General features: G+C 50.5%; 1 protein-coding gene across 2 annotated transcripts in view; it reads right to left on the reverse strand.

The window, feature by feature from the left end:
- The window catches only part of LOC138569960 (protein lifeguard 1-like), a 969,207-nt gene that overhangs the window by 118,354 nt on the left and 823,123 nt on the right, over positions 1–27,730 (reverse strand). For both annotated transcript variants that reach the window (XM_069648440.1, XM_069648439.1), the window contains one exon: positions 5,770–5,817. In XM_069648440.1, the coding sequence (XP_069504541.1) occupies positions 5,770–5,817 (48 nt within the window). The remainder of the gene's footprint in view (positions 1–5,769; positions 5,818–27,730) is intronic.

Genomic DNA, 27,730 nt, shown 5'->3' on the forward strand with positions numbered 1-27,730 from the left:
GTCACGTGGCTAAGCTGTGCCGCAAGATAATACAACTGGAGGTCTGGGAGTTGTATTCCCCCTTCCTTGTATGGGAGGGATAGAGTGGCCAAGGTCAACTTATGCCTGGTAGGTCCCCACAGGAAGTCCTTGATAAGTGCCTCTAATTCCTTAAAAAAAGGCGGTCTGACGTAGTGGCATATGTTGACGAAGAAATAAACAAATCGGGGGAGGACTATCATCTTAACGATTGCTGCTCTGCCCACCATTGCGAGTGGGAGTCTAGACCAAAATTTCATGGATCTGCGAAGGCTGGTTATTGCTACTTCCGTGTTGTGCTCGTGTGTGAGCATCGGGGTGTGGCTCACATTAATTCCTAGGTACCGGAACGTGTCAAGTTGCCACTTTATCCCAATGTTCGGGAAGTTGGTTTCTTCTAAGCCTCTCAGGCTAGCCAAGGGAAAGGCAGAGGATTTCAGTATACTGAATTTGATCCCAGAGTATTTCGCATAGTTATCTAGCACATCCAATGTGATTGGCGCGTTGACCTGGGGATCTTTCAAGTATAAAAGGACATCATCCGCGTATAGGGATATTATGTTATGTTCGTTACCCACTTTGATGCCAGCGTCAAAGAACTGATTCCTAAAATATATGGCAATCGGCTCCAGGCCCAGTATGTATAGCATGGGCGACAGTGGGCACCCTTGTCTGGTGCCCCTTTGTATTTTCCAGGGATCAGACACTGTTCTGCCGGTTTTTACTCTTGCCGTAGGCGAATTATAGAGTACTGTGATCCATCTGACAAAGCCCTTGCCAAACCCGAACCCCCCATTACCTCGACGAGCCATTCCCAGAAGATAGAATCAAAGGCCTTGATGGCATCGAGTGATAGTACTGCTAGGTCTTCTTCATTCTCATAGGTTTCGGCCATAATGTGTTGAAGCCTTCTCAGGTTAGCCGTGGTGTTGCCTCCTGGGACAAAGCCATTCTGGTCTTCGTGGATTAGGGACCTTCGTGGATTAGGGTCTTCGTGGATTAGGGACCCTACCACCCTTGCGAGTCTGCTGGCCAGTATAGTGTTGAGAATCTTGCTGTCATAATTTAACATGGCCAGAGGGCGATAAGTGGTTTGAGCATGGGAATAATTATTGTCTCTTTCATAGTGTTAGATAAGACCCCGTTTTCGTAGGCCTCTAGGTAGACCTCGTGGAGGATTGGGGTGAGGATGGGTTTGTATGTTTTGTAAAATTCAGGTGGGAGGCCGTCACTTCCGGGAGCCTTACAGTTGGCCAGCGATCTGATTGCATCTGTCACGTCTTCTGCTGTGATTTCCATTTCCAGTGCCTCTCTCTGTTCGCTGGACATTTTGGGGAGGCCTATCTCATCTAGTGTTTCTTTGATTTCGTCTCTGTCTACTTGTGTTTCGTGGGAGTACAATCTGGAGTAGAATTTGGCAAACGCTTCATTGATTCCTAGTTGTGTCTTGTGGCGTGTCCCGTTTTCGTCCAGTATCTCCGTTGGGAGGTGCCTGGGGCGTTCACGCTTACATAGCCAGGCCAGCAATCTGCCGGGTTTGTCAGATTCCTTATGAGATCTGGTAGTGTATGTCGCAAAGTCAAACTTCTCCAATCTGTCCCAGGAAGATTGGCATTTCTCACGGGCTTCCTTCAACTTCGTTTCAACCTCTGGAGTAATGTTTGAGGTGGATTCTAGGTGGGAGATCACTTTTTCTTGTGCTTCGAGTTCAGACCTCAATTGCTTACGAGTGCCTCCAGCTTTTGATATTATTTCTCCTCTAGCCACCACCTTCATGGCTTCCCACAATGTGCTCCAGGTAGATACTGAGCCTTTATTAATGTCGATGTATTCTTCTAGTTTTTCAGCGAGGTCCTCCATGAACTCCGGGTCGGCGAGGGCCGCTGTGGGCATCCTCCACATGGGGATTGGTGGTCCCGGCCCCATTAATCGCCATTGCATGATCAGTGGGGAGTGGTCTGAGATTGATCTTCCTAAGTATACCGTGGTTTCTGCCAATGGTACTTGTTCTCTGTCGATGAACAGATCCTCGTGTGGATCTTATGTGGGGCTGAATAATAGGAATAGATCTTTTCAACAGGATGTTGTTCCCTCCAAATATCCACCAAATCAAGTTGTTGGAGTGTTTCCGTCAGGGCACCTGATGCGGGGTTGCTTGGATGGGGGGGTGGTGTTGACCTGTCCATAGACCCATCAATGACGCAGTTGAAGCCCCCGCCCCATATAAAGGTCCTATTTCGGTGGCATGCTATCCTTGAGCTTATTGCTCTGAGGTGTGATGGTATTCCGTGTTGCGGGAAGTACGAGTTGACTAGGCAAATTGGAGTCTGTTCGATAGTGCCCCACATTATCACATACCTTCCCTCTTTATCGGACTCGAATCCTTACAATTGGAAGGGCACGTTCGGGTTCAGCCATGTGAACACCCCCCTTGAGTATTTGGAGTAGGGGGATCCTCTCCCAGCCCATCGATCTATTAATTTGGACATGTCGACTTCTGTAAGATGCGTCTCTTGTAACATTGCAATCGAGACCTTTTTCCTGTCTAGATACGATTTTATTCGATTTCGTCTCAAGTATGAACTCATCCCCCTCACATTCCACGTCATGACCTTGAGTTGTGACGCCATCGGGTCGATGTTTTGAGGCCGGCTGGCAGCTCCTCTTCTGGAGCCTGTAGTAATGCCAATCTGAGGTTATGAGACCGTAGACGGGAGTAATCAAGTTCTTCGCCCCCCAAGTTGTAGTATGCACCCATCCTGTGCTTCTCAGCGGTAGTGGTGTGAAGACTGTATAACTAACAAAACTATTACCAAAACTCAAACTGGTGCGCCCAGCGACTGCATCTTCGTTGTGGTGCTCGGGCGCTCTCGAGCCGTCCTGACCCATCCGGGTATCGGGCACGAGCTGGGTCGGGCAGGTGGCTGTCCCGACCCGGATTGTCTGCGGGGGATAGGGCTGGTGTCTGGCGGAGAGGCCGAACGAGGGCCGTTTCTATGTAGCTAACTGTTAGTTGGATTACCTTCTGAGGTCCGGTTGATTGTGCTTGTTGTGGCCATTTATGGCAGCGTGTGTCTAAGAGACTCAAGCTTCCATCTGGGGAGCATCTTTGCCATCTGCGAGGTTGTTGTCTTCTAGCCACATGTTGGCGGCCGTTGGGTTTTCTAGGAATATGGCACGCCCGTTGAAGATGACTTTCAAGCGTGATGGGTAGAGTAGCCTGTATTTCAGGTTTAGTTGTCAAAGTCTTGCTTTTACTGGGACAAAAGAGTTCCTCTCCCTCTGCACTTTCTGAGTGTAATCGGGATAAATGGTTATTTTAGAGTCGCCACGTTCGATGGGACCTTCTTCTCTGGAGTGTCGTAGGATAATTTTCCTATCCTGAAAGTTTAGAATTTTAGCAATTATTGGTTGTGGAAATGATCCAGGTGGGAGTCGCTTCTGGAGTGACCTGTGGGCCCTTTCGACCACGAATCCTTGCGACAGTTTCCCGGCCCCAATCTCTTGCTGCAGTAAGGATTCTATGTAGGCTGTAGTGTTTGGGCCTTCGTCTCCTTCTGGTACTCCTAGTATCCTAATGTTGCCCCGTCTAGCCTGACCTTCGGCCTCCTCGGACTTCTCCTCTAGGATAGCCACTTTCTTCTCCAGGTCTGCAACCTTGGACTTCAAGACTGTTGTGGCCCCAGCTGTTTCTTCTATTGAAGCCTCGGTGTTTGTCACCCTCTCGGTTAATTTGCGGGCGTCCTGACGCATGAGTTGAATGTCCATTTTAAATTCGTCGATCTTAGAGTCAACGTGTGTCCTCAATGAAGCAATAGCCTCCAATATTTGGGGGTGGTTATCCGTGGATTCCCCCTCTTTCGTGTGGGTAATCTCTGGGGCACAAGAGCGAGCCTGTATGGGGGTTTTTGGCTTGGCGGATACAAATGAGTCCATGGTAGCTGCTTTCGCTTTGTTCCTGGCAGCCATTTTGGAGTCTCGGTGATGCTGCCCCTGGGACACTCTAGATGAGTTACCGGTGGGGATGTCAGCCGTCTCCCCGTAGAGTAAGGTGTCAAGAGTCAATGAATCCGAATCTGCAGGGGAGTAGAGGTGCTGCCACTATATCTGTGAAGTCGCCGTCGGTGCCCTTACCTCTGAGCGTCCGACTCGCCGGGGCAGGGAGGTCTGGGGGCGCCGTAGTCGCGCTCTGCAGCTGGCTCTCGCTGTCCTGTGCCTCGGGGCTACGCTGGGGAGGAACCTCCGGTGGTGGTGTGCGCCCTCAGCGGGCAGTCCACGGCTACGGCTGAGCCTGCGTAGTGTACCTCAGGTGTGCAGGTGCCGCTGTGGCGGGGCCTCGCCCAGCGGTGAAAAGCAGGGTGAGGGCTCTCCCTTTCGATGTTCTGCATGCGATCGTGCTCCATTGTGTTGTCTCTGCTCGATCTGGCCACCTTATTCCCCGGATGTCGTGTGATGGCGACTCCCTTCTCGGAGTTCCCGCTAAGTGGCGCAGGGCGCCATCTTGGATGCGTATGGAAGCGGAGGAGGGAGGATGATTCGAGGACAATTTCGCCGACCAGCGGGTCCAATTTTCCCAGTTGGTCAAGCAGGTTGTGTCGGGGTCAGCTTCTCCCACCTCTGCATCAGCTTTTCGTGGTCGTGGGCACTTCTTGTACCGGCAAAAAGGATCAAGAAACGGCGTCTCGGCCAGAGCTCGGCTATTCAGCCTCTGTATGCCATCGGCTCCAGGCCACGCCCTCATGAGTCATAATACTGATGTTGTTAGCAAAATCTTTGGGCTAGACACCTGGCAACATCTAGATATTGAGGTTCGTAAGCCGGGAAAGAAGAAAGGGTTTATCACAGCAACACAAACAGGACATATCAGGGAATCAGGGAAAAGTGAAACGAGAACATGATGTCTAGCCACACTTGCTTTAGAATTTTACCACAATACAAATACTGAGTTAATTAACGCTGCCTTTGAATTCAGCAGCACTAGAATTAAAACCTGCTGCTTTTGAATTTAGCCAGAGTACAAATGCAATCTGCTGCTCTTGAATTTAGCCACAATAGAACCGTACTGATCTGGTGTCCGCTGCTTTTGAATCTACCCACACTTGAATTGTACGGATGTATTTGTTTAGATTTAGTTTAGACGCGCCACTCTGCAGATCATACAGCAGGACCAAAGCAAACACGGGACAATATAGAAGAAAGAACTGACAATAAAACTACTCACCAGCTAGAGATCACCTGAAACCAACAACCCCTTTGTCGTCTTCACACCCTCACACCTCTCACGTACTACGCACAACCGAAGGGCTAATAAAACAACTCACCAACAAACTTGCAAGCCACCCCAATGCCCCCTATAATCATACTAGAAACCCAATACCTGCAAACAACTCAGACACTGGACGCCACCCTAATGGACACAACAAGTCCAGTGCACATAACAAAGCACTCCCAGAAAGCTCACACACACAGACGCCAGTTCCTCCTAGTTCTGCATGCATCAACAGATGAGCACAAATTCTATCCTATACCCCTCGCCCTCTCTAACCAACTCTACCTCCTTTTCGTACAGAGCCACGTGAGCGGCTGGAGTCCATGCACGGTATAAATCCACATAACATCCATGGAGGATGAAATACTGAAGAACAGCACCCATTCTGATTAATTTAAAAGGTACGCAGAAGTATTTTGAAATTAGATTTACAAAAGACAGGTCTACAAATATGTGACAATAACACAAATAGAGATACTTACAATAGCAAAGACGAGCGTGCCAATAGAAGCATAAACTATCTGCAACCACTGAAAAACAAAAAAGCACAGATTTAAAAATAAATCTACAATACCGAAACAAAACTATACACTTCATTGATCAGGAGGCCAACGCAAGATACTATTCCATAAGCGATGTGTTAGCATCTTTTCACTGTACCTGCAGTCTTGGACATGGCCATGGAGTTTTACTTAACAATGATCCTAGAGCTACTGAAAATATTTGTGGCACTACATTAGCAAAAAGGTATTGTGATTGCTAGAAGTTATCAAATATTATTACTGACGATCGTGTTAAAATACAAGAATGTCAAATGGGGCAAGAGGAAACCAAGCGTCCAAAGAAAATGTCAACAAACCATGAGTAAATGGGAGTTCATGCTCCATTACGAAGCTTCCCATTCCACTAATTAAATACTGAATTATTACTATGTTTGCTCTTCATCACCAAACTCTAATACTGGTTGAGGATGACACTAGTTGGGGAACAGCATCTTGCTCATACCCTTATCATCTGAGAATCAATATAGCTCATTATGTTGTGACTGGATAAGAAGACTGTCTCAGAGTATGGAAGGGTTTGTTGGGTTGGTGTTTCCAGTTCCATATCCTGTAAAGTATTTTCCTTATGGTTTCTGAACAGATAGCCTATTTTCACTTAACTGTACCACTGTATAAGGAACAAGTTACTTACCTGTAACTGTTGTTCTCCAGCATGGGTCTGGCATGGATTCACATGCTCATGAATATTCCCCATCGTCAGGCTGGGAATCCTCGGTAAAGAAAAAAGCAGTTTCAGTTTCGTTTCTGAACTGTCTTTCTACTAATAACCAATCACTTGTCTCTGGGTCATACTGCCCCCAGCCAATGACTGCCTTCTACCTTAGCCCCTCCTCTGGTAGCCATCTTCAGATTTGGTAGCACGTAAGGTGGCAGTAGGACCAAGAGAAGAGCCGCAGAGGGGTTGGAGGGAGGGTTCGCATGTCAATCCATGCCAGACCCATGCTGGAGAACAACAGTTGCAGGTAAGTAACTTGTTCCTTCTCCAGCATGGGGTCTGGCATGGATTCACATGCTCATGAATACAAGAATACATAGCAGTACACACATGCACAACCACGGGAGGTGGCAAGGATCAACATTAAGCATTTCAACAACTCAACATTAAGCATCTCTTACCTCCTCACCAGGCTCACCTTCAAGCGAACAGGTTGCGCAACACTGCCTGGCCGACTCTGGACTCCACCCTGGACTCCCAGTTGACACAGTAGAATCTCGTGAAGGTGTGTGTCGACCTCCACGCAGCAGCCCTGCAGATGTCCAGCAGGGACACACCAGACAGGAACGCTGTGGTAGCAGTGATCGCTCTGGTTGAATGGGCTCTCGGATGGCCGGGCAACGGTCGGTTTGCCAACCGGTGACAGTGCATGATGCAGCCGGAGAGCCATCTGGAAATGGAAGCCTTCGAGAGGTCCTTCCCTTGGTTCACAGGTCCAAAATTCACAAACAGCTGTGATGTCTTCCGAAGACTCTTCGTGCGGTCCACGTAGAACTTCAGCGCTCTAGCCACATCCAGCGAGTGCAAAGTCCTCTCAGCTGGCGACCAAGGTGACGGGAAGAAAACAGGTAACACCAAGGGCTCGTTGAGATGGAAGTCCGATGGCACCTTGGGCATGAAGGAGGAGTGCGTCCTCAGCACTACCCTCGTCTCGTGGAATGTCAGATATGGAGGTTTACAGGAGAGGGCCTTGATCTCTCACACTCGTGCAGAGGTGATGGCCACAAGAAATGCTGTCTTCCACGATAGGAACTTCAGCAGTGCCAAGTGCAAGGGATCGAATAGTGGACCCATGAGCATGGTCAGCACCACGTTGAGCTCCCACGCCGGGGCCAGAGCCTTCACCGGCGGGAACGAGTGGAACAGTCCTTTCATGAACTCCTTCACCAGGCGGTGAGACCACAGCGATGACCGCCTCAGAGTTCTGGTGTAGCGGGAGATAGCTGCCAGGTGGATCCTGGTGGAGGCATGTGCCAGCCCCGCCTTGGCCAGTGACAGCAAGTATGGCAGCACTTGTGGGGCCGTAATCCGTAGAGGGTTGATCTTCTGTGCACGGCACCAGACAGAGAACCTCTTCCACTTATGTCCATAGCACTTAAGAGTCGAGGAGGCCCTGGCCTTTGCAAGTACCTCCTTGCAGTCCTCTGGGATATTATAGTATCCGAACTCTAGTGCTCCAGGAGTCAGGTCTGCAGGTTTCAGTGATCCCAGGTCGTAGTGTAGGATGGCGCCTCCTCCCCTGGCGTGAAGATCTGCATCCGTCGGCAGTTCAACTGGGGGGGACGCTGATAAGTCCAGAAGGTCCGGGAACCATATCTGCCTCGGCCACGCCGGTGCAACGAGGATCATCCTGCACCGGGACCGTCTGAGTTGATTGATGAGTCGCAGAAGCAATGGCAACGATGGGAACACGTACAGGAACAGGCCGTCCCAGGGGAAGGAGAATGCATCGCCCATGTTCCCCGACTGGGGAAACCTGCTGGCGAACCTCCGGCATTTGGTGTTCGCCGCCGTCGTGAACAGGTCGATCTGGAGACTGCTCCATTGTCGGAATAGGAGGTCCACTTGATCCTGCTGAAGTTCCCACTCGCGGCAAGAGCGCAGCTCCCTGCTGAGTGAGTCGGCAACAGTGTTTTTCACTCCTGCCAGACGAAAAGGTACCAGGAACATCCCCTGGGCGACGGGCAAGTATCACAGATCCTGCGCTTCCTTGTATAGGGCTGGGGATCTAGTGCCCCCCTGCTTCTGGATGTAGAACATCGTGGTGGTGTTGTCGGTGAAGATCCGTACCACTTTGCCCTTGAGGGATGGAAGGAAAGACCTGAGGGCCCAGAACACGGCCCAGAGCTCCAGGACGTTGATGTGCAGGGACCTCTCCTCCGGGAGCCAAAGGCCTCTTGTGTGGAGATCTCTGGTGTGTGCTCCCCATCCCTCCAGGGTGGCGTCCGTCATCACCATCTCCTGATGCGCTGGGGTCTGGATGTCCATGCCCGCGGCGAGGGGCGCGCCAGGAGCCCCACCACCGGATCGCTTGATGGAACGTCTTGTTGAAGGAGATCTTGTCTTCGAAGCTGCCCGTCGCTTGCGTCCAACGGGCATCGAGGAACTCCTGCAGTGGCCACATCCGCAACCTGCATAGATGCACGAGGTAGATGCACAATACGATATGATATGATATGATATGATATGATATGATATGGAATTTGTAGCGCGCCTACACGCAAGTGTTTCAAGGCGCGACGAGGCGGGGGGGAGCAGGGGGGAGACAGACAACGATCCTACTAGGCCAGGTGTCATATAGATCGGGCAAGTGCAGGGGTAGAGGGGAAGGGAAAAGTGCAAAGGGAAAGGGAGAGGGGAAAGTGCAGTACAGGGCTATAAGCAAAAAACATTATAAATAACAAGGGCCAGCTTGTGGCAAGTGGGAGGTAAGTGTAGACAAGTGCTAGGGAAGGGGGGCTGTAGGGATACAGACACAGTCCCGTAGTGCAGGGGTTGCCCGGGAGGCAGTGCAGGGGAGAGTGGCTGGGCAGGGACCGAGAACGGTGAGTGGCCCAGTTGCAGATTCAGTGCAGTTTCAGTAATTTTAGCAGGGGAGAGGGGGAGAGAAAGCAGAGGCAAAGAGGAAGGTTTTGAGGTGCTTCCGGAACCAGAGATGGTTCTCCTCAAGTTTCAAGGAGGCAGGAAGGCTGTTCCAGAGGGAGGCCCCTGCAGAGGAGAGAGATCTGCCCCCAACTCGTTGTTTGGAGAAGCGGCTGACCCTGAGGGAGTTGGAGGCGGATGAGCGAAGAGCTAGAGAAGGAAGATATTTAGGAAGAGAGAGTTGAAGGTATTTTGGCCCAAGGCCCCAGGCGGCCTTGTGGACAATGCAGAGGGTTTTGAACTTGATCCTCGCAGTCACTGGGAGCCAGTGTAGTGATTTCAGTCCTGGAGAGATACGGTCCTTGGGCTTGAGGCCAAGGACAAGTCTTGCAGCACTGTTCTGGATAAGTTGCAAAGGGCGGAGAGTAGAGGCGGGCAGATTAATATAGAGGTTGTTACAGTAGTCCAGCTTCGAGAGAATCAGGGCTCTAGAGATAGTGAGCTTCTGGGGGAAGGAGAGGAAAGGAAGGATACCTCTGAGGAGGTGTAGCTGGTAGTGTGACTTCCTAGAGACGTCAGATATGTGAGGAGAGAAGGAGAGTGTAGAGTCGAAGATGACCCCAAGGTTTTTTGCCTTGCAGGTAGGAGCAGGAAGAGGGCCAAGAGAGGCCGGCCAGAGAGCTGCAGGGAAGGAGGGAGTGGGTGTGCCGATGAGTAGAATCTCAGTCTTACTGGCATTAAGGCAGAGGTCGTTGGCGGCACACCATTCCTGGATAGCAGAAAGACAGTTAGAGATGAGGGAAGGAGAAGAGGAGGCCGAGGTTAGCCTGAAGATGAGCTGGGTATCATCCGCATAGCACTGAAAGTTGGGGCAGAGAGCGGCGATGCGGTGGGCGAGAAGTGCCAGATACTGGTTGAAAATGCCGAGTAGGGACTTGATGGACCTCACCCTGGCCACTTCCATGGTCAACAGCCGTTGTACCTTGCCCAGATGGCCTTCGTCCTTTCCTCTGACGGTGAAGCCAACCGCGCCACTGTGTCGAGTCTGGCTCCCAGGAACAGGTCATCTTGCGACGGTACCAAGTGGGATTTTGCGAAGTTGATCGAGAATCCCAGAACCATGAGCAGTCGGATGGTCTTCGATGTGTGATCTGAGGCACATAGGGGCAGAGTCTGGGACCCGGTACTTCTTCACGTACCAGTCACTCTTTGCAGGAGCCGTGGAAGGGTTCTTCAGCAGTGCCAGTCCTTTGTCCCAGATGTCGTCCAGTAACAGGACTGAGAGGACGGTCTTGCTCTTGGCCTCCCGTCATTGGTAGAGGAAACCTTCCTTCTTCTGCTCCTCAGGGCATAGCTGGAAAAGCTCTGATGCCCTGCCGATCATGGCGTGAAAGGAGCTAATTTCATCAGGTGGGGAGGCCCGGGCAGGAGGTGAAGGGAGATCCATCCCGTTGTCACCACTGTCGTCATCTGTCCCCGTTGTCGCCGTCTCCGTTCCCGTATCATCCCTCGTTGGAGGGGATGGAGGTGAAGGATGGAAGGGAGGGGGAGGATCGAAGGGAGGGGGAGGATGGATTCGCCTCTGCTTGTTCGGTGGGCTCCCTGACGGTCCAGGCGCTGCTGGATCGTCTGCTGGGGGTTAGGTCAACCTTGTCCTTATCTCCGTCCACAGGGTCTGCAAAGCCATCAAGATTGCACCTGAATTGTCCTGTGGCGTAGGCATCGGTTGAGACGGGAGCGACGGCTGGGGCACGTTTTCCTCCGTTTCCTCCACGGCTCCTCGGCTCCACCATTGCTCTCCACGTCCGCCTCGTCAGTATCCCTCCCGTAGGACCTGACTTCCTCGAACTTCTTGTCCAGGATCTTTTTGACGCCAGCCAGGTCACCCTCATGTCCGTTACGGCTACCGTGCCCCCCCTCTTTCTCCTCCTGGGGTTTCACAGGGGTCTTCTCGATAGGCTGGAAAGATTATTCCCTCTGGGGTGGCAGGGAAACTCTAGACCCGGAAGTCTTCTCCAATGGGGTAGCCTCCACAGGCTTCGCCAGGGCCGCCAGGACTCCTTCGATCGAGGCCTTCGCCGGGTGAATCAGGGCCTTCACGACCATGGGCGCGTCTGAAGCCTTCACCTTAGGGGGAGGGTCACCACCTCGTACCCCCTTGGCTTTCTCTGTCAGAATCGACCAAGGCTTCTACCGAAGCTTACCCGGGTTCTCTGACTTCCTTTTCCCTGAGCCAGAGCGTTGGCTCGTGGATGATGGCATCAGTGACATCGCTCCCTGCCTGGCAGCCAAGGAGCCTGAACCAGTGCTTTTCCTTTTGTTGGGCCCTCGTCGCCGGAGAGCCCTCAAAGGACTTAGAAGACCGCTCCGACTTCTTCTTCTCACCTGCTGCTGGGCTCTTCCCCTCCAGCCAGTTGGTGAGCCAAATACAACGGTCCTTCATTGTCCGGACAGACATGTTCTTACAGAACGCACTGTCCTCCTCCACATGCGACTTGTCGTTGTGAAGGCAGTAGAGGGACCAGGAGTGCTCATCTTCCTTGAAGACATGCTGTAGCCCACATCTTGGGCAGTTCCAGAACAGTTTAGATCCAGTAGGTGGCGAACCTCCTTTGTCCTGGGCCATATCCGATGGGGGTAGGCCTCTAAGGTCTTCCGGAATACTCCAAGAATTGTAATTCGACGAAAATCCGCCCTTGAGGGGTGTAGAAAAATTCCGAAACTGGTCCCCATTGATTGGAAGAAGAATCGGTGGAGCTTGAGGTTCGAATAGACCGAAAAAATAAGAGTAAACTCTTTGAAAAAACGCAATACGCAATAAAAGCTCGAGAGCTACAGCATGAGGATTCCCAACACTTGAACGTGTGGTAAAAATCTGAAGATGGCTGCCAGAGGAGGGCTTAGGTAGAGGGCAGTCATTGGCTGGGGGCAGTATGACCCAGAGACCAGTGATTGGTTATTAGTAGAAAGACAGTTCAGAAACTAATTTTTTCTTTACCGAGGATTCCCAGCCTGACGACGGGGAATATTCATGAGCATGTGAATCCATGCCAGACCCCATGCTGGAGAACTAAATCTACAGTGTTAGAGGTTCAACCCATATAGATGTGTTTTTGCATGCCTCAACTATAGGAGGTTTTCTTTTGCATGTGACTTCATCCCTCACACCCATAGACATCTCTTAGATTTGTTGATGTAAACTGTGATTTGTGTTATCTCCTCTAAACCGTAGAATTGCTGGCCGCTGCTCAGAGAATGGTGTTCTCTTTCAACATCCTCTCCTTGCTTAAAAACCAATCACAAGTGCTCAGATGTATAACCTTTCTCTATGTCCCTTCCTAATAATGATATTTGACCAATGTTAACTTACAACATGACACTAGATGAAAGTATAATAGTCCATTTTTTGGGGGGAAAGATATCCTTATTATTAAACAGCTTCGTGGAATATTGTCCAAATGGGCCACTGCAAATTCCCTCTGTGGCCCATTCCACAGGGTTGCATCCCCTTCACCTCCATATCCACCAAATGGGCTGACGACACACAGTTCCACCTTAAAGGATTGTGAAATGCGGGCATCCACTGCTTCCAATCTTCTCTCTCCCTAATTCAAACCTGGATGTCAAGCTGAACCCAAAAACGGAGCACACATGGCTTAAAACTCCAGGCACACAGCCATGGCTCACAAGCATTACTCTGACAGGATTCTCTAAACTCATGTCCCACTGCACCAAATCTTCCAGCTTCCACAACAACAAAACCCTCAAAACACACACCACCAAAACAAACACACACACACACCACATGGTCTGAACTATTCCTTCTCTGCAAAAGTAAACCCTACATCTTTCAAACTAACCCTCAGATTACTGTTGCCACAGGTGCAGCATTGTACTCCTATACCTGCAGAGCCATCTCTTGACCCCACAAAAACAGGATCATGGACAGCTACACATCACATTAAAAGGCACTCTAGACAGGACATAATCGTGTTCGCACTTCAATGGCTGCAAGCGCAAATTCTGATCAAATCCTGCTGTATCCTTTATAAAGCAGTGATGACCAAAACAAACCTTCTACCTGACGGAGCAGCTTGCAGTTTAACTGAAGCCACTTTGGAAATGCAGTTCGGCAAGACCCCTTTCCTCTGAAAGACTCTGGCGCAAGACCCCACTTAAAATCGGATTCCGGAACGGACCTGGCCGCATCCCCGCTTCGATTCAGAAAGGACCAAATACACACCATTCCGCAAACATCTATACCAGCACAACTAAGACAGTCGGGTTCATTTTAGATCTATACTTGATCACCAAATGTTTTTGGTCGAAAGTAAAATGGTCAAATTTTGTAATAAAATGTTGTACCCCAAAATGCAGGGGTTACACCTAGCACGCCCACTCCACTACCTCCTCCTCATCCCCTTCAATTTACCGGACACCTACCCATCCATCTACCTATTTACAGTAAGAATGTGGTCAAAGAAATTGGTATCATTTTCTTAACCAATTTACTTTCAACCAAATTGGTGATAACCCTCATTTTTGATTGGCCCGTAAATTGCAGTGAGAGGATCGCTAACATGTACACTTCAGTTTAAGCCGTCCTCTATGTACGATTTTGATTCTTTTCAGGAATGGGCCGCAAATCTGCATTAACGTCCAATAGAGAAAACAATCTGACATCTCCATGCATTGCAGACAGTGGGCCTCATTACGACTCAGGCGGTAAGGGTTTTACGGCGGCGTAAACAGCGCCGACCCTTACCGCCTGAGTACGAGGTCCCTTAGCGCCATGGAGATTTTAACACCTGCTTTTAGCAGGTGTTAAAATCCATGGCGCTAAGGGACCATGGAGTTAATTACGCCACCGTAATTTACGGTGGCGTAATTAACGCCTTCCCCACTCCCATTATGCCCTATGGGGTAAAATGGGAATGGGGAAGGTAAATGGGAAAATGGGGATTTACCGCCCCGCCAAGGTTGGAATGGGGCGGTAAATCCGCCAACCAACATGGCGTAAACGTAGTTTACGCCATGGTGGTAAAGTCACGGCCCAGGCGGTAACTTACCGCCTGGGTCGTAATGAGGCCCAGTGTTTACGTGAATCCCAATTGATTCCACTTGTTTTATTTGCAAAAACCAAGCAGAATTCCATTTGGATTTCAGCCACTCTGCCTGCATTAAAATCAGAAAAGGCTTGTAAATGCCCTGGTTGGTAATTTACCCCACAACCTGCATCAGAATGACCGTAAGTGTGTTCACCTGATCTTAGACAAAGAGCCTTCTTCTTGCAAACACTGTCATCCCTCAAACATGACCCATGCAAATGATAATGCCCGCTCCCTTTCCATGCCATGTTCAATGTTTTGAAGTCATGTTCCCTGTACAGAATTAGATGATTATGGGTCCTACCCAGATTAAGCAACTAAAGAAGGATTACAGGCCAGGTCCATCTGGATATTCAATCAGATTCCTGGTTTTATTTACCAGCCCTATGCAGATCTAAGGATAAGTCCCTCTCCTGGGGGCTCAATTTCGAATTCCTCGTAAAAAGCCAACAGGGACCTGTTACATTTACACTTTAACATACACAGGTCACTGCTGCCTTACTATGCACGGTAGAGGGCAAATGAGGAGGGTCAAAAGGCAGCAAACATGCCCTTTTGCACTCCACCATGCACATGAAGTAAACACCTCCTGCCATGGACGCATAGCAGACCGTCTTTACAATGGATTCCTATGAAGTCCATCTAGTTTTTGCTGGTGTAAAAAGATAGTGAACTCCATAGGAATCCACAACCTTTGCGCAGCCATGAAAATCCATGTAGGCGCAAATGCAGTATTATTTGTATGGCGGAGAGGAAGGGGGCAGCTGAATCATACATTCTGATCCGCCCCTCTCTGCTATACAAATGAAGGAAAACGGGGTGTGACGTGAATGGAAGGCGTTGGCTTTTACACCTTTAACTTACGTTATGCCCCAAACGAAAATGAACTCCATGGGCTTGAGCTTTACAGTGCCTCTAGTCATCCCATAGGTCGGAGAGGGACCAGCAATGAACAGCACGTAGTATGGGCGAATTGGTTTGGTAGATGATTTATTGATCTATTTAAGCAACTGACATGGAGTTAACTAACATAAAAGACGCACTAGAGTGATTATGCAAAACAGCATCTCCTCCACCGGCCACTGATCTCTACGTCACTTTCACTGTACTCCAGCACTTTCTTGGATTGCTGCACAAGGGAATCCAGAGACAAGCTTTTGGTGTCCGTCTCCACGTGGTGGGGGACCCCAACCTGCAATCGCAGACACAGGGCCATGGGCATACCTTAAGAAGGGTGCCTTCTGTCAAAGGATGTGCATGTCGGCCCTGACCTGAACATGGTCCGGACACGGGAACTCTCTCTGGAGGAATCACCATCTCCCTTCACCCTCAAGGCTTTGAGTGATGTGTGCTCCTTCGTGACACTCACTCTGGCTTGACACCCACACCCATCTAACACAAAATGGTCTGTCCTGCCACCAAGCTCTCAACAATATAGAAGTAAAGTATAGACCCAACTTCAAGCTCCAACACTTCGAGTGGAGCGAGGGAGCAATTTGTGCTCTCCTTATTCTATTTTTCTTTTATCTTTGGATTTATTTATTTTTTGCAAGTAAGGAATCATCTAATAATCGTTTAAATGTAATCTTAATGTGGTTTGAGAATTGCATTGTTTACTTCTGTATAAAAGAAATTGTTGAGGTTGAACACGTTTTAACCAATACACAATAAACAATCAAGATAAAAAGTAAGAAGAAATACTGTAGTAGTTACAGTGAGCAACCTAGAAGGTATTGCAGATGCAAGCTACTAGACTGAAATGCAATCTGCATTATGGAATATCAACTATGGATGTAAATCTCTTACTGTCCTGTTCGACTGCTTCCACAATAGGAAAGTGCTGCTATAGGATGCTGGGCGCTTCATTTTATGCGGCTCTATCTGTGGGTAATAACGCGCTATGATGGCGCCTGGCTCGACCTGAGAAGGAAACACACTAAAGAAATGTATGCAGGAGATGGCCGGTGTTGGCGGTCTCCGATGGGCCGCCTCCGTGAGCCCCCCACCCCCTGTGGTAATCAGACACAGAGACGGAGATGTGGTCGGTGTGGGCTCCCCGGTGAACTGACGTCACCAGGAGCCGCCCCGTTTATTTAAACAGGCACGCGACGGAGTTGACGTCACTCCGTCGCGTGCGTACCCTTAAAGGGGCAACGCCACACTCCTCCTTTTCCATAACAACAAATTGGAAATAGGAGCACTTAACTAGCACACATCTATGACACATAACACTCTATAAGTTTCAACAAAAACCCCCATTTATTGACAGCCACCCCGGATCCCCCGTGTGTACCTGTCAAGGCCTGACCATTAGTCCCCGGTCAGCCTCCCAGCTCAGTCCATAACATAGTCACTGAGACGGGCAGGTTTCCCACGCCCTGATCTCAGGGGGTACCTCCTGCCACCGTCCCTGGCTGGTGTTCCTGGACCAGGTCCGCCTCGAGCGGGTGATTCCACTACGGCGTGTTCTCCCCCACCTTCATCCAGAGCGCCTTCCCCTTCTCGGTTGTCCGGGTTGTCCACTCTGGGGTCACCAATCTTCCTGAAGAACGACGCATTCCTGGTTACCGATGAAGTTCCATCCGATGCAGTCACCATTGACCCTTTTACGGCCACCACGTCCAGGGGGGCGGGTTCATACGTGAGAGACAGTTTACCATGAGGGTGGCGATTTCTTACCAGCACCTCATCCCCCAGTGCGATGTGTGGGGGTCTGAGCCCCCTCCGGATGTTCTCCATCTGTGTCCTGACCTGTCTGTCCTCTTCCACCTGCTCATTGTCGATGACGGCGGGGTCTCTGTCTCCCACCTCCGGTATGACATCTCTCGGGCACCGCTGGAATAGTGCTTCTGCCGGAGCCACCCCCGTAGACGAATGAGGGGTGGTGCGGTACCCTCGCAGGAATACGTACAGAGCCCTCTGCAAACACTCCCCTCTTCCATGGGCAATGCGGAACACCTTGTTGAGGGTGCGCATCATTCGCTCGGCCTCCCCGTTGGCGCGGGGCCACAGTGGGGTGACCCGCCGGTGTTGAATTCCATACTCTTTCATGAGTTCTGCGAAACTCTCCCCCTGGAATGGGGCTCCGTTGTCCGAGCACAGCACCGAGGGGAGGCCATGAGTGGCAAATATCTTCTCTAGCGCCACCACCACGTTCTCAAACGCCACTGAGTCTATAAACTCAACTTCCGGGTACCTCGACCACTCGTCTAACACCACTAGAAAATGCGTGCCTCTGGATGTGGACCCGGAGTCGGCGTGCACCACTTCCCATGGTCGAGTCCCGCGGGGCATTGCTTCAATGGATGGTTCTTTCTGGGCCGGGGCCGCCGCCTGACACCACACACAAGAGGCCACGAACGCCTCCACCTTCCGCTCCAACTCAGGAAACCACACCTTCTGACGGAGGCGAGCTTTGGTTTTGGGGGCCCCTTGATGCCCTTGGTGCGCCAGCGCGATGACCTGTGCCACTTTGGCCTGGGGCACTACGATCCTTTCCCCTCTTAGCAGTAGCCCCGACTCGGAGAATGTTAGTTCCTCTCTCACTCTCCACAACTGCTCGAGAGTGACCCTGGCCTCACAGGTTCTTCGCTCCACCGCCTCCAGCACTGTCTTCCAGGCACCCTTCTGCATGGCCTCCTTCAGGATGGAGAAACACTCGTCGCCTTTCGAAGCCGCCTCAAGTTCCTCCACCTGCATGGAGTTCGGTGTTGCATTCTCTATGACCTGGCGGACGTGTTTGTCGGCTTCCTCCGCCGACGCCGACACCTGCGAGTCGTTCCTGGGGTGTCGCGATAGGTAGTCCGCCGCATTGTTGGCACCGGGACGATAGGTCAAGGACACCCCATACTCCAGCAGGGCGAGCATCCAACGCTCAATCCTCACTGGCGGGCGAGATGACGAGCCCGCCATGATCGGCAACAGCGGCTTGTGGTCAGTGACCACGGTCACAGGACACCCCAGAATGTAGAGGCGGAAGTGCCGACAGCCCCACAGTACCGCCAGGGCCTCCCTTTCGATTTGAGAGTAACGTTGCTCAGTGTCAGACAGGGCCTTGCTGGCATATGCTATTGGCCGGACCTCCTGATCTTTTCCCACTTGCGTGAGCACTGCCCCTAGCCCATATGGGCTGGCGTCCACCACGATCTCCGTCTGCAGGCTCGGGTCAAAGAATGCCATGGTATCATGCGCCGCCAACGCCCCACGAATATCGTCAAATGCCGCCTGTTCCAGAGGGCCCCACTGCCAGGTGGTGTCCTTCTTGGTGAGCGACCTCAGGGGCTCAGAACGGGATGCGAGATTTCTGATGAAACGGCCGCAGTAAGTGACCATCCCCAGAAAACTCCTCACCTCCGCGACATTTTCGGGCGGGCGCGCCTCCTTAATGTCTCTCACTTTGCGGGGATCTGGTGACACCCCATCCGCCTTGAATACGAACCCAAAGAATTCGATCTCCGTCTTCAGAAATTCGCATTTGTCCTTGTGTAACGTGAGGCCCAGCAGACGTAGCCGTTCAAAAGTCTTGGACAGGCGTGACAGATGCTCGGTTTCCGATTTGGCGTACACCAGGATATCGTCGCTGATATTAAGGACGCCCTCCAGATCCGCCAGTGCACCTCTTATTATATTTTGAAAGACCTCCGCTGCCGAGGACACCCCAAAGCTTAGTCTTTTATATCGATAAAGACCCCGATGTGTGGTAAAGGTAGTAATGTACCTGGACTCGGGGTGCAAGACCACCTGATGATAGCCCGACCTCAGATCGAGCTTGGAGAAAAACCTTGCACCCTGCAGCTCCGCAATAATGTCATCGATGGTGGGGGTGAGGTGTCGCTCCCTCTTTATGGCCTTATTCGGCAGCCGCATGTCCACACAAATTCTCACAGCATCGGGTTGCTTGGGCTTGCGGGCGATGACAATGGGTGACACCCAGGGGGTGGGTCCTTCAACCTTTTCAATTATGTCCAACCCCACGAGGTTGTCAAGTTCACGATCCACCAGATCCCTGAGATGGAAAGGGACCCGTCGGTGCTTCAGCGCCACTGGTTGTATGGATTCATCGATATGGAGCCGGACTGGCTCACCCACCAGCTGTCCAATGCCCTCAAACAGGGATCCATGTTTGGCCAGGAGGACCTGGATGTCCTCTAAGTATACTGCGTATGCGAACGTGACGATGCCCAGTGCCTCCGCCGCGGCACAGCAGAGCAGGGTGTTGTCGCTCACCGGTGTAACGTAGAATCGAGCCCGTATGTGTGAGTCCCCATACTGCACATCGGCCACGAACACACCGTCTAGAGGCAAAGGCCGGTCCCCGCCGAAGGTGAATATACGTGCCCTGGGCGCAGCCAGCACGGGCGGGGCCAGCATGGTCTTGTAATGCTGGCGGGCCATTACATTTACAGAAGCGCCAGTGTCCACTAGCATCGGCACAGAGTTTCCATCAACCAGCACGTTACACCTGGGTTGTCTTTTGGAGCGGGACTTGAGCACGCTCACACTGGACACGAAGAACACATTCTCCTCATCCTCGTCCTCCTCCTCCTCCTCCTGAGGGGCTCCTTCGTCACCCTGGTCCACCTGGGCAACGTTGGAGGCCCTCTGGGGCCGGAAGAAACCGGCTCGAACTGGTCCCCTCGGCACAATTTTGGGGGCGGCAGACTTACACATTCTGGCGAAGTGGTCAGGGCCTCCGCATCTGCCACACTTGACTCCCGCCGCCGGGCACTCCGCGGGGTGCGGGAGATCATAGCCACACTTCGGGCAGGAGATATTCGACCCCTGCGCGCGCTGGCTCTGATTGTTCATAGGGCGCCTTAACCCGCGGCCTCTTCCGACCGCACAGATCTCCTCCACCTTGGCTGGGCGAACACCCGCTTCCATCCTGGTCGCACGCAGTTCAGCGACCTCGTGGCATCTCCCCAGTTCTAGGATGCGAGGGAGGGTGATGCCCGGCTCCCGCAGGATCTGGCGTCTCAGTTTCCCAGAGCTGCACCCCTGAATGAGTTGGTTCCTAATCATGACCTCGGGGTCATTCCAAGCACACGGTGCTGCCAGACGCCGCAGCCGCCCAACGAATACATCCAGAGTCTCATCATCTTTTTGGCGAGCCGTTCCCATAAGAAAACGTTCATAGTCCGCATTGGCCATTGGCAGAAAATGGTTATGGAGTGCCTCCTTTGCCGCAGCAAACGATCCGTCCACCGGCTGCAGGGACATAAATACCTCATGCACCGCCGGACCAGCCGAGTACAGGAGGGTGGCCAGCTTGCCGTCGTCCGTTGTTTCCATGGTGGCCCTGAAATACATCTCCAGCCTATCCATCCACATCTTCCACCTCTGTCCCAGGCCCGATGGAGCACCCGAGATATCAAACTCAGGCATTGGCTGTAGGGACCCCGGTGGTTTCGGCGGAGGGGCAGGCGGAAGCACAGGCGGTACTGGACCCACAGCAGCAGGAGCAGCAGCAGCAGCAGCAGCAGCATCCTGGTTCATGGTGGAGAGCGCACAGGCACCCCACAAGATTGGCAAGAAAAGGGGCCGCAACTCACCACTAGCCGTGAAAGTGTCACTCCAGCCAGCATGCAGACAATGATGTATCCAAAAATTGAGTAGAGGAAAGGACAGACTCCTAGTGCAACAGCGGGCTCCCCATGGAGTTCCCCTGCCTCTGCTCGACGATAATGGTGGAAATTGTCAAAGTTTCCTCATAAAATTGACATGTGCTGTGTTCAGCGACCATCCGCCGCTGAAGTTTCCAAAAATTAAGCCCGGATGGCTCTCCGACGCTTCGTTATGAAGCCGTGAGTCTCCGAGGCCTGTTCATCAAAATGGCCGCCAGCCGCGTGCGTCGCTCCCTTCTCTGCGGTCGGAGTTCGTCGCGCGCTCAGACGCGATCATCTGCGCTGCGTCGAAACTCCCCCGCGTGTCCCAGGAAGCGATCCCGGTCTCGTCGCCACTGTTGGCGGTCTCCGATGGGCCGCCTCCGTGAGCCCCCCACCCCCTGTGGTAATCAGACACAGAGACGGAGATGTGGTCGGTGTGGGCTCCCCGGTGAACTGACGTCACCAGGAGCCGCCCCGTTTATTTAAACAGGCACGCGACGGAGTTGACGTCACTCCGTCGCGTGCGTACCCTTAAAGGGGCAACGCCACAGCCGGTGGCGCTTCTCATTTCCTAAAAAGAGTGATAGATTCGGGGTATTTTAGGAACAGAACCTAAAGAGAAAACCGGTGACATGTACTTCTGTTATGCAAGGTGGAGCCTGTAGTTTCCACTGGAAGTCAATGGCCAGAACAATGGGTCCTGCAAGTTATAAAGTAGGTCAGCAACACCGCCCTCTGAACATATAAGGACGACTAATTAGCAGCAGGAATTCAGAGAATCTGGGTCAAAAAACAACCTAGGATGAGTCGTTTTTCTGATCCCTTAAAGATGGGACCTCTGTATATTTGTTCTTAGAACCACTCAGGATTAAGAAAATAACTGTTGCCAGATTCGGGACATTTATCCGGCTAAATGCATCATACCAAACCGTACAATGAAACCCCTAGAAACTGCATTACAGTATCTTAGTTCAACCCATTAAGCAAAGTCTGCCGTTAAAAATAAAACCACACCTAATGAACCCCAGAAATTAAATATAAACGTCTTCTGGCTTACTTGTGGCCCTTGCTTGCCCCCTTAATGCAGCTCTCTGACAACTCTTCCTTTCAGCCGCTCTACCTCTGTTGGCTGTAGGGTGAAAGCGTTCGTGCTAGACTCTCACTCAGGCAGCTCTACCTCTGCTGGCTGTGGGGTGAAAGGGTTCCTGCCAGACTCTCACTCAGGCAGCTCTGCCTCTGCTGGCTGTGGGGTGAAAGGGCTCCTGCCAGACACTCACTCGGGCAGCTCTGCCTCTGCTGGCTGTGGGGTGAAAGGGCTCCTGCCAGACACTCACTCGGGCAGCTCTACCTCTGCTGGCTGTGGGGTGAAAGGGCTCCTGCCAGACACTCACTCAGGCAGCTCTACCTCTGCTGGCTGTGGGGTGAAAGGGTTCCTGCCAGACTCTCACTCAGGAAGCTCTGCCTCTGCTGGCTGTGGGGTGAAAGGGTTCCTGCCAGACTCTCACTCGGGCAGCTCTACCTCTGCTGGCTGTGGGGTGAAAGGGCTCCTGCCAGACACTCACTCAGCCAGCTCTACCTCTGCTGGCTGTGGGGTGAAAGGGCTCCTGCCAGACACTCACTCAGGCAGCTCTACCTCTGCTGGCTGTGGGGTGAAAGGGCTCCTGCCAGACTCCCACTCAGGCAGCTCTACCTCTGCTGGCTGTGGGGTGAAAGGGTTCCTGCCAGACTCTCACTCGGGTAGCTCTACCTCTGCTGGCTGTGGGGTGAAAGGGCTCCTGCCAGACACTCACTCAGCCAGCTCTACCTCTGCTGGCTGTGGGGTGAAAGGGCTCCTGCCAGACACTCACTCAGCCAGCTCTACCTCTGCTGGCTGTGGGGTGAAAGGGCTCCTGCCAGACTCTCACTCGGGCAGCTCTACCTCTGCTGGCTGTGGGGTGAAAGGGTTCCTGCCAGACTCTCACTCGGGCAGCTCTACCTCTGCTGGCTGTGGGGTGAAAGGGCTCCTGCCAGACTTTCACTCAGGCAGCTCTACCTGAGGGGGCAGGTGTAGAAAAAGCACGTTCAGATTTCTTCACTTGTCTGGCATGCTGCCTCTCGGCTTTCTGCACTTTGCTTTTTTTCTAATATATATTTTTAAACATCCTGCAAACCGTGGGTGGCACTTGGGTTGCCATTAATTTACCAAAGTACTATTAACTTCTTTCCTTAACGCCAGGCCCGCAAATTGGGGTGGACTGGTCTAGGCACCTCTGCAAACCACGGGTGGCATATAGTGCACATACATTTGTATGCAGCATTTTCATAGACACACACACACACACAAGGTGGAGAGCGGGTTCTTCTCCCTTGTTCCCTTAATTTGTAAAGTGCTGTGGGTGGCACTTTTAAATGTATTTTTGAAAGGAACTTGGGGTTGGTCACCCTAGGTTACCTGGGGCAACCAGACGTGGACTCCCTGCTCATTGTGCTTAGAGAGGCTCAGCTTCACCTCACTGATGATGACCAACAAGGCTGAAACACGTATATGGGGTTGCTGATGGTACTCTTGTTTAGAGAGGAATTGCCATAGCATTTCGGTGCTGGACTGCCCTTGTGGGCGGGACAAAGACTGATATGCAAATGGAGATTTCCCATCTGTGAAGGTACAGTGAGCAAAAAACAATGGCTGCGAACTCTCAATGTGGTTAATAACCACTGAACAGGTTATCATGCCTTGTTCTTTCGAGAGAGGGGCGCCTGCTACCTTTTTTGTATTTTTGAAAGGAACTTGGGGTTGGTCACCCTAGGTTACCTGGGGGCAACCAGACGTGGACTCCCTGCTCACTGTGCTTAGAGAGGCTCAGCTTCACCTCACTGATGATGCCCAACAAGGCTGAAACACGTGTATGGGGTTGCTGATGGTACTTTTGTTCAGAGCGGAATTACCATAGCATTTCGGTGCTGGACTGCCCTTGTGGGCGGGACAAAGACTGATATGCAAATGGAGATTTCCCATCTGTGAAGGTACAGTGAGCAAAAAGCAATGGCTGCGAACTCTCAATGTGGTTAATAACCACTGAACAGGTTATCATGCCTTGTTCTTTCGAGAGAGGGGCGCCTGCTACCTTTTTTGTATTTTTGAAAGGAACTTGGGGTTGGTCACCCTAGGTTACCTGGGGGCAACCAGACGTGGACTCCCTGCTCACTGTGCTTAGAGAGGCTCAGCTTCACCTCACTGATGATGCCCAACAAGGCTGAAACACGTGTATGGGGTTGCTGATGGTACTCTTGTTCAGAGAGGAATTGCCATAGCATTTCAGTGCTGGACTGCCCTTGTGGGCGGGACAAAGACTGATATGCAAACGGATAGTTCCCATCTGTGAAGGTACAGTGAGCAAAAAGCAATGGCTGCGAACTCTCAATGTGGTTAATAACCACTGAACAGGTTATCATGCCTTGTTCTTTCGAGAGAGGGGCGCCTGCTACCTTTTTTGTATTAAATGCTTCACAGTAGACTCATTATTGCACTCCTTGCTCCCCAGAGGTGCACTGGGGATCTGTAGCTCACACTCTCATCTTTTCTCCCAGGTTAATATTACTGCCGTCAGTTCCTTACAGTTTATTCGGATTTTATCCATTAACACAGATTTCCATCACATCTAAAATAAAACAAAGCCATTATTCATAAATTTCACACTTCGTTAATTCTTCATCCAAGTATTTTTGTGTGATGTAAAACATTTTGTGTATCCACCTTAATGTAATGCTAACTTATTCATATGTCTTCTTGTAACTGCTGCCCTAAGGTAATAAAAAACTTCATAAAGGAAGTCTACATCCTTACATGACATGAGCATCATCATGGCATCCGTGCCTGGGCTAATATTATTTTTGATAAAATGTGGCCTAAGCCATTTTTTACTAAAAGCAATAAAAAAAATCTACAAATGATTAAAAAGCGTGATAAATCTTCGTCTAAGCCCAGCCCACACGGACATATCCTATCTGGACTCAACTCATCTTTACTTTGAAGGGATGGACATTTAGCCTGGCCATCAGTATTATCCCACGGCATTCCGGAGATTTGACTGAATCTGTGAAAACTAGGACCCTTGGATACAAACAGACTGGGCAGTAGAATTTTAGAGAGGACAGTGTACAAATTCTGTCTTTGGTTGAGCAACACTACTTCGGCGGCCCTTTGTTTGAGAAGGGACTTACGATGAGCGTGTGAATGTTTGCTCATGCCATCTACGTCCTCCAGCCCCCAACCTTTCATCGACGCCATCCCGCTAGTGAACCAGCTTGAAGGATCCTTATTAGCGAACCGGGTTAGCTCTGCCACAGCTTTACCTAGTTTTGGATTCATGGAAGAGTTAAGCTAAATCTTTAGAAAAAATTCCAAAACCCTCCTTTGGGCCTGCCTGGTCATGCTAAGAATTCCCAATTCATGCCTTAACACATCTCCGGGGGAGCTGGGTGAGAGCTCAGAGACCTTCCGTAATTCGTTTGCATTACCTCCAGACACCCACATGCTGTAGCCCCCAGATCTGACCACCATGTGAAAAAGCTGTTCTGATTTTAGTCTCCAACACAAGTAGACATTTGTCACTCCTTTTACCGCCATATCGGTAGTAAAAGTGGAGCAACCCTGTAAAACCTAAGGCAGCTTGTTTGACCACCGTGTTTACATGCCTCTGCCAGCTTCCATTTTTGGAAAAGCCCAGATATTTGTAGACTTTGACAACCTCTATATTTTCATTATTGAGAATCCAGCTTGCTTTCGCACCTCCCTGGTCAAAAACCAAGATCTTTGTTTGGACAAGTTCGATTTCAGCCCATGATCGTTAAAAAGGAGTTAGCATAGCTTAAACTTTGCTGTAACCCTCCTAGCGCAAGTTCCATTAAAGACGGTCTCGTCAGCATAAAGCAGGGTGCGGAATTTGGTCCCATTTAGGAGTGGGGGGATTAGCCTTCAGGAGGCATTATATGGATTAAAATCATGCAGAAACAAAGAAAAAAAAAGCGGGCCTAAGGGCACTCTTGATTCACCCACCTGTCTGTGCTAAAATCCCTTGAGTAGCCGTGTGCCCTTGAGCACCTGACCGCAGCTGAGGTATCCTCATACATCAGTTGTATTGGTTGAAGGAGATCAGCTGGGACACTGATTCGATCAAGCTTTTAGATTGATAGAGTTGAAAGCTTTTTTATTGCATGCATTTTTCTCTTATATTGCCTGGATGATTGTGCTCTGTATCATGATCTATTTGGAGGATAAATCACCCACTGGTGCTTTCAGGCCACTGCTTCTCTTGTGGGATGTTTTAACCCACGCATCCAAGCCCGACACCAGTACTGTGCATTTCTGGCAGCAGAAACATCAGAAAGGCCACTGGAAAGCATGCTGATCGCTCAAAACCATCCAAAAATGCACAGTAAAAACCGGAAAAATAGGCTGCCACCCACTTTTGCCTATATGAGTGAGCACCGTAGGTCACTGCCTAAAACCACCATTGGGCTACACACACAGTAACCTGAAACCACTTGGAAATAGCAATACTGATTGCCAAAAGCAACCAAGAGCTGTTTGGGAATTCATTTTCTTGATTGTCAAAATGTGCTAAAATCATGGTTCACAAATCACCAAAAAGATCCAACTTTCTTGTTGGGTGTTCCACATGACTCTACCGCAAGAATCCACATCAATACAATGTCAGCAAGAATCATATGCTATCAAGTAAAATTCCCTTTTTGAAAGATATTGATGTAAAGACAGCTGTCAAAAATGGGTGTAGTACCGTTGCTCACCTCTACCAGAAAGCTGGCGTTTTAAAACAATTCCTTGTAAAAACTGAACAACTGAACCCAAACTATGCCAAGAAATATTGGCTATCAGAAGCCTAAGGGGTAGAGACAATGTAAAACTATATTCTGAAATGACTTGAAGGAAGCAATTGTTTAATGTAAGTATTAAAAATGTGGGTTATATTGTAAGAAAAGACAAATTGTAACATTGGTGACAGAGTTAAAAACTATTCCCACAATGGGATCGGACAGATTCCACACCTCCCCCTTGAACAAAAGAAGCTTCCTTCTGCCCCATGCCAAGAGATTGACAAGTTGTTGTGAAATGGAACTGGGCAGTGGCACCCTGGACTGGGGCTATGCTGGCAGGAAAAAGAGACAATAGATTGCTTGACTGAATGTAATATGCTGATTTGGGTGTGACTGGCCAACACCTCCTGGCAGGAAACAGGCCATGTGACCTCTGAGTCAGAGCCAAGTTCTGGGGGTGCGGACCAGACTGAGATGTGAATTCAATTGAGAGCAAATATATGTTTTATAAAATTGCAATTTACAAAGTTTACCAAGCTGACAGAAATGTACAACTTGGAGATTCTTAAAATGAAAAATGCACTCACAGTTCAAGACTAAGCTGGACACTGTGTGATGTTCTGAGACCAAACCCCGTAATTATATTATTAATGTTGTAGCTGCAGTGTTTATGCTAGAAACATGAAAACTTACCGCAATATGCTCAGAGAGGGTGTGTATGTCTGTGTAAAATTGTGTATTGTGTGCTGAACAATCTTGGCAAATTCACCAAAAAC

Source organism: Ambystoma mexicanum, chromosome 2q (genome assembly GCF_040938575.1).
Source record: "Ambystoma mexicanum isolate Mex_15411 chromosome 2q, UKY_AmexF1_1, whole genome shotgun sequence".
In the NCBI taxonomy this organism is placed as follows: domain Eukaryota; kingdom Metazoa; phylum Chordata; class Amphibia; order Caudata; family Ambystomatidae; genus Ambystoma; species Ambystoma mexicanum.